Source organism: Gavia stellata, chromosome 6 (genome assembly GCF_030936135.1).
Source record: "Gavia stellata isolate bGavSte3 chromosome 6, bGavSte3.hap2, whole genome shotgun sequence".
NCBI lineage: Eukaryota > Metazoa > Chordata > Aves > Gaviiformes > Gaviidae > Gavia > Gavia stellata.
Genome location: NC_082599.1, coordinates 39,979,376 through 39,992,021, shown reverse-complemented (window position 1 = coordinate 39,992,021; position 12,646 = coordinate 39,979,376). Strand labels below are relative to the sequence as shown.

The following is a 12,646-nucleotide window of genomic DNA, read 5'->3' as shown; positions in this document are numbered from 1 at the left end:
ATCTCAGTCCTGAAGAAACTAAAATAAAATTTCCTAGGATTTCAGTTGATAGCACACAGAGAAATTTCCAAACCTCTTTTTTTTTTTTTTTCTTCAACACTGGTAGGTATTGGAATTTCCTCGTATAAACAGGTAAGATTCACTAACATGCATCCGAGCACACTCAAAAAAGATAATGATCTAGATAGGGCTTCCACATCTACCTCTCTGCTCAGTTTGGACCGCTTAAGGAAAATCCCCATTATTTCCAATAAAAGTTAAAGGGTTTTAGTGGTTAATGGATCCGCTTGATACATATGAAGCTGATAAGCTAACTCACTGGTATTGAATACTCCTCAAACTCTGCATGGAGTATCAAGTGATATACCAGCAAAGCAGCAGTGTAGCTGCACAAGCGTGTGACTTTCTCATTGCTCATGTCTGTCCATCACTGAAAGGGCTGGAAAAGCAAGTGGAGAGGCTTCCTAGCTTGGAAATGCAAGCATAAGAGTAGCACAGCTCCTGTCTGGGGACCCATCATCTGACTCCTGGCAGCAGCCTGAAATGCCTATGAGCTCGATGGGCTCTTTCTACTATCCACCAGTGCTCTTTCTGCCAACGGGATAGACAAGATGGTCTTGCCAGCACCCCTGTCTGCCCAGAGCATGCACCTGGAGTTGGGACTGAGGCTCCACTTGGTGAAGCAGTTGCACCTTTGAACTGGAGCACTGCTGGCAGCACACTCTTCCTCCTGCAGCCAGGGCAAGGACTCAACCCAGAGCGAAACCCAGCAGGGGCAGCCTGGCTGCCTGGCACCAAGTCCCAGCTGTAGTTGGTGTTTTTGGGCTGAGGTCAGGAGTTCACTCCCCTTGGAGTGATTCCTGTGTCCAGAGGCAGCCAGACAGGTCTCAACCCTTCATCCCACATCCCTTCCAACACCCAAGGGCTCCTCTCACTTCCTTTGCATGGCCGACCCCCACCCAACCTGTAGCTTGCATAGTTAGTGCCTGCCGTCCTAGCCCACCACTAGGAGCCCAACTCCCCTGGCATAGCCAAATTCCCCAGTTATCATACCCCAAATCCTCCTTTTCCCTGATCTAATCTGAGGGAAGGAGCTGAATATCTGCTGAAGATGAGGTTTCATTCTGCAGGCTATAGTTTTACCTGCCAAGGTGTTGCTGCTTGCCAACTGGATTGCTTGTTTCCTGAAGCAGTTGCTTCTGCATCTGACAACAAGTTGATAAGACCCAGGTGAATCAAGGCAAACCAGGACTCCTGTTTTGCTCCTGGTGAGCTCTGGGTGAAAGCACTGATGGCGGCATGTGTGGCCCAGCCATGCTTCTAATGCTGGCCCAAGTCCTCAACTATCCACCAATTTTTGCTCTTCCAATCCTGCATGTTTCTATATTTTTTGCTGTATCTTAATATAGGTTGCACATATAAGTAATAGTTTGTAATGGAACAGTACCAGGTCGCCCATGCATTGTGTTATAATGAGGTTTTTTTAATATTGACATAACCATTTTAAAAAAAAAAAAGAGCAAAAATTCCATTTTATTTCTCATGTCTGTAGGAATCTCAGTTTCATTTTCTGATTTCCCAACTAGCTGCCCTTGTCTCCTCTAAAGGCTACTGCTATGCTGGTTTTGGAACATGATCAAATAAAAAATAATTAATAATTTTAAAATTTGTAATTTGTTCCTATCGCAGATCTTTGTACTGTGGATCATGATTGTAATTATCATAAATAAAATTCATATTTATGAACACAGATCTTGGAGTAAACTGCCAGGTGCAGGGTTGACTACCATTGCCAATTTGTTGTCTGTTGTGTTAGAAAAAGGGAGAATAACTTGCTTCTGTATATTATAGAAGAATAAACACTTGGATTTAATCAGAATTTAAGATAAAAGCCATTGATTATGAAACCATTCTGTTAAGAATGTAAATGTTCCTGCTTTTAGTTAGTCTGCACCTATTATTGCTGGCTGCCTGATGCTATGTATTATCAACTGTTATATGACTGGAAAATCTTACTCTACTTTTGCTTCCTTTTATGTTTAGGGTATGCATGAACTTTTAGCTCCTATTGTCTTTATGCTGCATTGTGACCACCAAGCTTTTTCACATGCCAGTGAAGCTGCACAACCAAGGCAAGCATTGCGTTTTATTTGTATAGTATTAAAAATCCGCCTTCTTAAAAAAATAAATGAAGTTGGCTGGGCTAGAACTTACAAATATGTGTTCCTTAATTCTTTGTTTATAATTGATAAATTGTTATCAGAAATAGTTGTATCCTTGTGCTGTTATGGGAATGTCCTTATTTCATCTTTCCTACCACAGCTTCTGAAAGGGGGATTAGAAGTGTAGACATTGGCCCCTTCACAGATATTAGCTGTTGAAAAAAGGGAAAACAAGAAACCTAAAAAGAAACCTTAATCAAAAAGCTTACATACCTATTGTTTCACCTCATTCTTACTGCCACAATTGGTTTAGGTTTTGTCGTTGCAGAGAGGAGGCAGATTAGAGAACTACAGTCATAGAACGGATGTGTTACCAACTCTCTTTCCTCATATCTTAAAAGAGAAAAAAATCGATGTAGACAAATTGTTGTGATTGATATTTCTTTCATCACCTGCAATGTTGCAGCTGCAATATCTGACTCTCCTTTGACTTGGTAGTAACATTAAGTTTAGCTATTGATTCTCCATTTCACTCAAACTTTGTGTGTGTGTGCATGTAATCGTACACGTATGTATAAAATATTCCATCACACATGATTGTCTGACAACCAAATTCAGATACTTTTTTTCTTGTCCTATATGTAAAGCTTTTTTTTTTAAAAAAAAAAAAAAGAAAATAAAAGGAACTAGTTGCCTTCTTGTATCACTTGTGATATTTAGGTCATTTCTTTTCATTTGTCTTTTTGCGCTCTCCTTTGGAGTCCAGCAGTGAATAAAAGCCAATTTAATTACGTGTACTATATAATATAACCTCTGTTAGCACTCCTCAATGTGATTGTCCAAAGGCAGTTAAGCATAAGGATGGAGATTATTTACAAGTGTGTGTTTTTATTCAATGTCTGTCCTTAGATATCCATAAATTACCTAGAAGATGCTCTTCAGTGCTAAGTAACTTAAAATAACCATGTGTTATACACAGCATTCTGTTCCATCCCCACTGAAAAAGTAGAACTAAGCAGCAAAGTAGATGGAAAAGAGGTGCTGTCACTGATTAATTGCTGTTAAAGTACAATAAAAATACAGGCTATTAAAACAAAATAAATTAATGTTTTGATACTGCATATTTGACCAGTAACCATATTTTTTTTTTGTTTGGGACAAACAGTGATAGACTGTGCAGCAATCAATTATTCTAGATCAAGCATATTCAAATAATACATTGTGACATTCAGTAATTTGTTATTTGGAATAATTAGATGGTTACTTCATTGTAGTGCAGACAAGGCAGCTAATTTGTTTTTGATCTTTATAAAAAGGAAAGACTTCATTTGTTCAGTGGAGTTGCTCTTTTTAATTAAAAAGGCTAGTTTTCTCATTTGCACTTTATATGAAAGTTGGCTTATAAATGCATAATAGTACATGCAGAACGCTGACCAAAAATAAACATTCACATTTGGATTGTTCGCTGTTGCCTTTTTCAGTGAGGAAATGAAAGTTCTTTTGAATCCTGAATATCTGGAACATGATGCCTAGTAAGTTTTAACAACTTCCTTACATTTAATTTGCTCTTATATGTAATACTTTATTTAACACCAAGTTTCTGGGTTTTTCCCCTTCAGTGCAATGTTCACACGTCTTATGAAAACTGCAGAACATTGGTTTTCAACTTTTGAACATGACAGTCAGAAGGTAAATATTACTCTAAAATGTATTGTATTTTTAAGCAAATGTAATTTTTAACATGATTGAAGTAATTGAGGCTAATAAGGCATCTTCTCTTAAACAACTTGGTTAAAGCAGGCTTAAACAAGTTTACATTCTTTAGAGGTTCTTCAGAATTTGGTCATAAGCACTTGTGAAAGGTCTTCCAGTTGAGAGTTCCCATCTGTTGAAAGATCACTTGGTAACCAAAAGCCAAACGTGCAAACACAGATTCTCCTATGTATGAGTGATGTTCTTGTGTAGCATTCGAAGGAATGCCTGTCATAGGCACATCTGTCTGCCCAAAACTGGTGCAAACGTCATGTTAAATAAATGCATATAGGCAGTGTTTAATGTATTGAGGCTGGAATTGTTTTCAACTGTTTACAATATAAACAATTTGCTGTGAAGCCAAAACTTTAATCATAGACTGTCCATCAAAGGTCAGGGTGCATCTTTCCCTGACTTCATGACTCCATGACTCCATTTCCTTACTTTTTCTCCTCTTGACCTCAGGGTATTCCAACAGAGGGAATATCTTTGCCCTCAGCTTCCCTGTGTAGCTATACAGACACCGCTGTATTTAGTACGTTGCTTCTTTTCATAGAAGAGCTTTTTCTATGTTCTGAGTTTAGTTCTACAGAAGTCGTCTTTGCAGGGACCTTCTGTTTTCATGCATGGCATGAGGGACAATTCCCTCAGTCAATTGCTCAAAATTTCCTTTGAATACTTTTTTCCTGTCTCTTTCCCTGGTTACACGTCTCTCTTTTTTTTAAATTCTGAAAAATGATTTGTGTGATGGAGTGTATGTAGAAGGCTCTAGCAAAACATAGCTATATTACAGGTATTGCCAAGACTTTCAGTGTATTATATCCTAAAACAGTTGTCCTCCAGACTTAGTTCCAGCTTGATTTACTTCAGCATTTTTCACATAGACCATGGGTGAGTATCTAGAGTTAACAAACAATTAATAAGAATTTGGCTGGTTTGGGATGTCCACATGTGCGCACCAAAACCTAAATTTGCAAACTGTAATTAGGGAGTACTAGCTTGAGAGGTGGTTTTGCCTGTCTGTTGAAGAAGATGTTCACCCAAGACTCACATAACAGCTTCTATTTTATTTAAATGTTTAAATGTATCTGTGTATATATTTTATTAGACATGGGGCATTGGCATCTTGGCCTAAGCTATCTATAGTTATAAATTACTATTTGGATTTGAGTTTTTACATAATTCTCAGTAACTAAGGATAAAGCATATGAGATACAAATTTTATGATCTTATTACATAGTCACTTTTATTCCAACAACAAAGCTGTGAGACATGTTTCTCTGAGTGTAGCTTTTCAGAATTCAGTGTACTCAAATGTATTTGTTCCAATTTCTGTGACAGAGGTGGTAAAGTCTGAGGTTGAATTTTATTTGGGGAAATAACTAGGTCTGCTTACAGATTTGCAGTGCTTGGGTAGAAGGTGAAAGTTTATATTGCCCTTTCCAGTCCTTTCGTGGCATAAAAAATTGACAATGCAAAGCGCATGGATTAATATCTAGTTGTTTGTTCTTGTTCTTTGCAAACATGTATAATCTTTAATAATCCTTTCTTGTACATATGCCTTTTACAATCGTGACTTTGAGGGTTAGCTACATAATAAAGTCTGAATCGTCACAAAGGAAGCAATGAAAGCATGTGCTCTGAGAGACATGTTACATTTTATAGCCTCTAACAGTTGGTTCCATTACTCCCAATTGCCATTAGAGGAGCTTCTCCAGCTACTCCATTCCCTTGTGGTTAATGAGAGAAATCTGTCCATGGTTTATACTTGTAGTATGTCCTAGCCTCTCTTTACTGCTGTAGCATTTGTTTCCTAAATGTATGAATATCTAAATTGTATTAGTAGCGACTGCCAGCCATTCCAGTTCGTGTTGTGGTAGGTAATGTTTTATGGCAGGATTTGGTGACTCTGTTCGTAATACTTGATCTAAATTTTTCAGCTGCATTTCACTGGTATCCATATTGAAACTGCTCTTAGAGGTGAATCTGATGCTCTCCTGTAAACAGTATAACACATCTCTGAGCTGGCCCTCATTTTGGTTTTTTGTTGTGAACCACATCCCTTTGGGATTGATCATTTATATTTTGTGTTAGCAGTAGATGACTACACCCATGCACCCAGATTTTTTCCAAGACTTAGAAGCTCACAAAAAGAAAACATACAGTGCAGGAGCCCAGTATCATGTTGTCCACTTGGCTTCTGTGCTTTAGGCACAGGCACTGTGAGTCATTTCTAGTTAAACATTTTGGCAGCTTAGTTGCATTAGTTCATTTGAGCATCTTTCTGTTTGGGCTGTTTCTTTCACACCAGCTGATGTGATTTTTTGGAGCAATTTCAACTGACTAAATGTATTGTCATTTTCTCAACCAAATTGTGTGAGAGGAGACAACAGGCATATCATATGGACTCTGGTCATCCACTGAGCTTCTTGGTGGAGTGCACGGAATCAGGAGGCATGGACAGTCAAGGCATTGATTATTGATTGCAACTGCTGTCCCCACAGATTCTGTCATGCTTTGAAGATAGGGTTAATTTCTGAGATGCTGATGAACTGCGTTTTGATGGATACCATTTACTTATCTCATGCTTTTAAAAATGGCAAGCCAGCATATATTATCTGATGCACTTAGCCATGCTGATAGTCAGTCTGACAGTCAGCAATGTGTCAGTGTTGCATTATGCCAAGGTGCACAAATGCTGCAAGTGACAAATAACTCCAGTTTTGGCACTCCTCCGTAAGAGGAAGCTTGCATTAGTTTTGATATTCAGAATCTTTTGACACTTGAGCCAGTGTTTAAGAGTCTGTCTTCCAATTTTGTAAAGATGGCTTTAAATCCACATACAACTAATGATGTAAAGGCTAATCTGAGTAACTAGCTAGTCTTCTCATATTACAAGTTCAAATAAGTAGAAAGATTTTAATGTTGAGATTTCTATGCAAGAATTATGCCTATAATCGAGAAAAGCTTAAAAATACAGATCTTTGAAGTTAAACTCAGCTTGAATAAACCAGAATAAAGTTCATACCCCAGACGTGTGCCAACTGATGGAATATGCACAGTCTATGAATATGTAGAGTTCAAGACTTTTATGATTAGTTTCAAAGATAAATTGGTATGTTTATGCAAAAAATTACTATAGTCTGGCATTTACCATTAAGGCAATGTTATCATATCATACTTTAAGAGTGTTTAACTGTATAGATTAGAAAGAGATTAGTGGATACCCTTTTCCAGTGTTTTGCATTCTAGCACGTGACCAAGAAAATAATGAAATGGGTCTGAAACAACAATAGAAAATAGCCATACAATGGTGAAACAAAAATCAGGGTAAAAAGAAGACTGCCCGATTTGGTAATAAAGACGTTAATAGAATAGTTAAAAAAGGAGGTAGGAGAACTATCCTTTCTCAACATACCTGCAGCTGTGAAGAACTTTAGTATTTGAGTAAGTAGCAACATTTCTTATTAGCCCCTAAGATGCTAGGTATTTTATTTTCAATTTCTGTTTGGTAGAACAGAAAAGATTTTGAATGAAGAGATGCCATTTCAGTGAGCTTTATTTAACAGTCTGAGGGAGCTTTTGCCAAGCGATTTGCTAGGGCATTTTAAATAAGTATGTCTTGGTACCACAATAGCATGGCAAAATCACCGCACTGTAATAGACAGATCAGTCGCTTTGCTGCAATTGCCATAGCAAAGCAACAATTAAGCAGATTTTAAGATACAATTTATAATCAATCAGATCTTTAAATAGAAACTTTTTACCTGAAATCACTGCTGAGCATCATACAATATTTTCTGCAGTACAGAAATGGAATAATTAAGAAAAAATATTTCAAGCAAAGGAGATCAACATAAAAAATGGGCTTTTTGCTAGAAATTATTAAATGTTCACTGCCCACTTGAATGTTAAACTATGTTGTAAATGATTGTGAAATATGGGTACTTCTTTTCCTTCCTCTTAAAATGCTGATACAGAGAGAATGGGGTTGAAGAGGGACTATAACCATAGGAAACAACTTTGGGGATAGTTTATACAACAAAAAAACCTTTTCTTTGTTATTGAATGTTGAAAATAATGTGCTTTTCACTGTATTGAACCAAGTGAATTTGTCTTTCAACAGTTTAAGCTGTAATGAAGTCTTCTGAAAGTATTAACCCTTTGACCTTGATAATGCTTTTCTATCAATATACTGAGCAAAAGGGTAGAAAAACAATAACTATTTTTTAAAGTGAAGCTTTCAGGTCAGAGAGCCTTGATGACAGATTGCAGCAAAGTCATTGCAAAATCTTCTCTTCTTACTGTTCCAATTTTCTCTCTTTTATAACTTTAACATTGTTCCTAACAGCTTAATTCTCCATTTCCCTTTCCCCAATCTTTCTCTTGATAGGTTTCACTTGTTCTTTTTTATTTCTCATCCTCCCTTTTACATGTTTCTTATTCAGTGGGGTTCATTACTTGCTGCATTTCTTTCTAGCATTCTGTCTCTTTTCAATGATACTGCATTCTTTTGCAAGAACAAATTTAAAGCAGTATCAGGTTCAAGGATGCTAATACTCCAGTAGTTTTCTTCCTCTGTTTTCACTTGGTGTGTGTCACATTCTAGATTATGACATACTTTGCACAACTTTTATGTCCAGCCAACTACCTTCTAACCATCAGGTTCATCTCACTGTTCTATCTCTTTTTTGTTTTAAAAGTTTTCTGATGCTTTATCAAATTTGTATAGATTTTGAGGTACAGCCACCAGATTTTCTGAGCAAGGGAAGCCTGTTTAGAAAGGATTGTTCGAAAGTAAGTAATTTCCTATTTGGTATGCAATCTATTGTCCTCTGAGGGCATATATTCTCTACTAAGTTACCATTCATCTGCTTTGCTCTGGACTGACTCAGTCTGCTGATATTAAAGCTAAAATAAAGCCATCAACACTTTGTCAGAACATGAAAAGTAACGCACGCATGTAAAAATTGATGTGTAGAACCAAGGGGATGAACCTTGGCATGCCTAGGAAGGGGAATCCCACAATACCTTACACAGAAGTGGATACCTGAGATTCCTCTTTTCCTGGAAAAGAAATGAGTTATTAATAGTTTTATGTTTATCTGGAAGCCAACGATTACAACAAAACAAATCTCTTGTAGACAATCCTTTTAGACAGTAAGACTTCATGGGATGTTCTTTTTTTTCCCCCGTTTTCTGTGTCTGCAGGAGAAAGATGTGATGATTACACCTATGCCATTTGCTAGGCCACAGGACTTAGGCCCATCTATTGCTATTGTAGCAAAGGTAAACCAAATTCAGGATCATCTGCTGAAGAAACATGATATTGAGCTGTACATGCATCTGAACCGACTGGAAATTGCTCCACAGATTTATGGACTGTAAGTGTTTTCAAAGCATTATTTAATTTAATTCCTTCTATTTTTATTTCAGGGAGACAATTAGAAGAGCCAAAGCCCAATGAGAACTTAACCTGGCCTCTGCCATAAAAGGCATTAAAACATGTTTCTATAAATACATTAACAACAAAAGGAGAATCTCCATCCTTTATCGGATGCGGGGGGAAACATAATGACGAAGGATGAGGAAAAGGCTGAGGTACTAAATGTCTCCTTTGCCTCAGTCTGTAATAGTAAGACCAGTTGTTCTCTGGGTACCCAGCCCACTGTGATGGTAGATAGCGACGGCAAGCAGAATGAAGCCCCCACAGTCCAAGGGGAAATGGTTACCAACCTGCTACACCACGTAGACACACACAAGTCTATGGGGCCAGATGGGATCCACCCAAGGGGACTGAGGGAGCTGGCATAAGTGCTCACCAAGCCTCTTTCCATCATCTATCAGCAGCCCTGGCTAACCGGGGAGGTCCCAGTTGACTGGAGGTTAGCAAATGGGACGCCTGTCTACAAGAAGGGCCGGAAGGAGCATCTGGGGAACTACAGGCTTGTCAGCCTGACCTTGGTGCCAGGGAAGATTATGGAGCAGGTCATCTTGAGTGCCATCACGTGGCACGTACAGAACAACCAGGTGATCAGGCCCAGTCAGCACGGGTTTATGAAAGGCAGATCCTGCTTGACTAACCTGATCTCCTTCTATGACAAGGTGACCCGCTTAGCAGACAAGGGAAAGGCTGTGGATGTTGTCTACCTGGACTTTAGTAAAGCCTTTGACACCATTTCCCACAGCATTCTCCTGGAGAAGCTGGCTGCTCATGGCTTGGACGGGCACACTCTTCACTGGGTAAAAAACTGGCTGGATGGCCGGGCCCAAAGGGTTGTGGTGAATGGAGTTAAATCCAGTTGGTGGCCCATCACAAGTGGTGTTCCCCAGGGCTCAGTACTGGGGCCAGTTCTGTTTAATATCTTTATCAATGATCTGGACGAGGGGATCAAGTGCACCCTCACTAAGTTTGCAGATGACACCAAGTTGGGTGGGAGTGTTGATCTGCTCGAGGGTAGGAAGGCTCTGCAGAGGGATCTGGACAGGCTGGATCGATGGGCCGAGGCCAATGGTATGAGGTTCAACAAGGCCAAGTGCCAGGCTCTACACTTGGGTCACAATGCCATGCAATGCTCCAGGCTTGGGGAAGAGCATCTGGAAAGCTGCCTGGCAGAAAAGGACCTGGGGGTCTTGTTTGACAACTGGCTGAATATGAGCCGGCAGTGTGCCCAGGTGGCCAAGAAGGCCAACGGCATCCTGGCCTGTATCAGAAATAGTGTGGCCAGCAGGAGTAGGGAGGTGATCGTGCCCCTGTACTCGGCACTGGTGAGGCCGCACCTCGAATCCTGTGTTCAGTTTTGGGCCCCTCACTACAAGAAGGACATTGAGGTGCTGGAGTGTGTCCAGAGAAGGGCAACGAAGCTGGTGAAGGGTCTAGAGAACAAGTCTTATGAGGAGCAGCTGAGGGAACTGGGGTTGTTTAGTCTGGAGAAGAGGAGGCTGAGGGGAGACCTTATTGCTCTCTACAACTATCTGAAAGGGGGTTGCAGAGAGGTGGGTGTTGGTCTCTTCTCCCAAGTGACTAGTGACAGGACAAGATGAAATGGCCTCGAGATGCACCAGGGAGGTTTAGATTGGATAGTAGGAAAAATGTCTTCACTGAAAGGGTTTTCAGGCATTGGAACAGGCTGCCCAGGGAGGTGGTTGAGTCACCATCCCTGGAGATGTTTAAAAGACATGTGGATGAGGTGCTTAGGGACATGGTTTAGTGGTGGACTTGGCAGTGTTAGGTTAACAGTTGGGCTTGATGATCTTAAAGGTCTTTTCCAACCTAAACAATTCTATGATTCTATATTAGGACTTTTTTTTCCTTAAATTTAGGATTAGAGGAATGGGGGTTAAAAGAAGCACTTATCTCTTAGAACTTATTCAATTGGTAGCATTACAGTAAATGACACCCCATTATTGATTTGTGACAGTGGCATTCCCAGTGCAGATAAAGTCTGGTCAGCTACATATTAGTGAACTTGACGAAGACTCCCAGTGCAGTGATGAAGTATGTACTGAATCCAGTACATATTCTACCTGTGCTTTTCCTATAAGAAGAAATGGGATAATAGGACACAAAGAAGGGGAGAAGGGGAAAATTATTAGTATTGAATGGTTTATTTACTTAATTTTATCACCAATTCAGTATCAGTGATCTTTCCCCTCTTGCAGTAATGGGGTTTTGGATACTGGTAATACAGGTGTGGTGAGGCATGTTAAAAGTTAAGGCATGGAGATAATAAAGTGTCTGTATGTGGAGTCAGCCCCAGTAGTCCTTCTTCCATTAAGCTGCCTCAGATCCGTTCAGCTGGTTGTGTACTGTGCGCCCCCATTCCGAGGGGCTTATTGGGCCAGGTGCGAATTTGGATGTGGCCTTGTTCACGTGTTTGCCCAGCATTGCATCCAAACCAGTCATGGCTGTTATAGTCAGTCTGGATCAATACAGAGCGTGCAGCTTGGATGAACCATGAGTAACTGTGAATTGACTGTGGTTTTGAGGAAGAATTTTAACTTCATGGTCTGGAATTCTATAGGCATTTGATTCATTTTGATCATTCCTTAAAGATTTGGAAAGCTATATGTGCAGTTTCAGTGACAGAAAAATGACAATTTTTTTTTTACTTTTTGCAGTGATTTAAAATAAGTTGGCTTTGCTTTAAATATGTACATGTGAATTTCCAAATGTCATTGTGAGTTACATTTAACAACTCAATGGAAAATATAGGAAGTGAGCGAAAAGGTGACTGTGTACATGTCAGGCCATGACTGCAATACTTAACATTAAAGTCTAATTTGATGTTATAGTAAAATGTAAAAATGCTGCAACATAGTATACCCTCAAGAGGAGAGTTCAACTAAGACTAAGTAGTAGTCCCAGACTTACAAATAACATATATTAGGAAGATAAATGTATTTCTGAAAAACTTATTTAAATAGTTTTGATAGAAATTTGTTACAGGGAGAGGAAGAATAAGCCAAGTAAACTCAAGGTATTAAACGTATGAAGAGGACAGATTGTCCTATTACAGTATTTTTTGCATAGTGTAGAGTTGTGTATTTTCTTAATATCTTCACTAGTCTGGAAGAGAAAGCAAGCATCCCTAATAAACTTCTGGGGTAGTAATGAATAAGTAGGCAGTATAAATATCAAGGAAAACAAAAAGACAGTGTTTCTTTTTTATGAAGGCTTATGAAAACACACAGAAAATAAAATAAGATAAACCTTAGAAATTTGCAAACAG

At 39.1% G+C, this 12,646-nt stretch overlaps 1 protein-coding gene across 1 annotated transcript in view; it reads left to right on the top strand.

The window, feature by feature from the left end:
- The window catches only part of TBC1D5 (TBC1 domain family member 5), a 189,955-nt gene that overhangs the window by 59,160 nt on the left and 118,149 nt on the right, over positions 1–12,646 (top strand). Inside the window, exons 8-11 of the mRNA XM_059818281.1 lie at positions 2,044–2,132; positions 3,644–3,694; positions 3,782–3,851; positions 9,126–9,298. Of these exons, the coding sequence (XP_059674264.1) occupies positions 2,044–2,132; positions 3,644–3,694; positions 3,782–3,851; positions 9,126–9,298 (383 nt within the window). The remainder of the gene's footprint in view (positions 1–2,043; positions 2,133–3,643; positions 3,695–3,781; positions 3,852–9,125; positions 9,299–12,646) is intronic.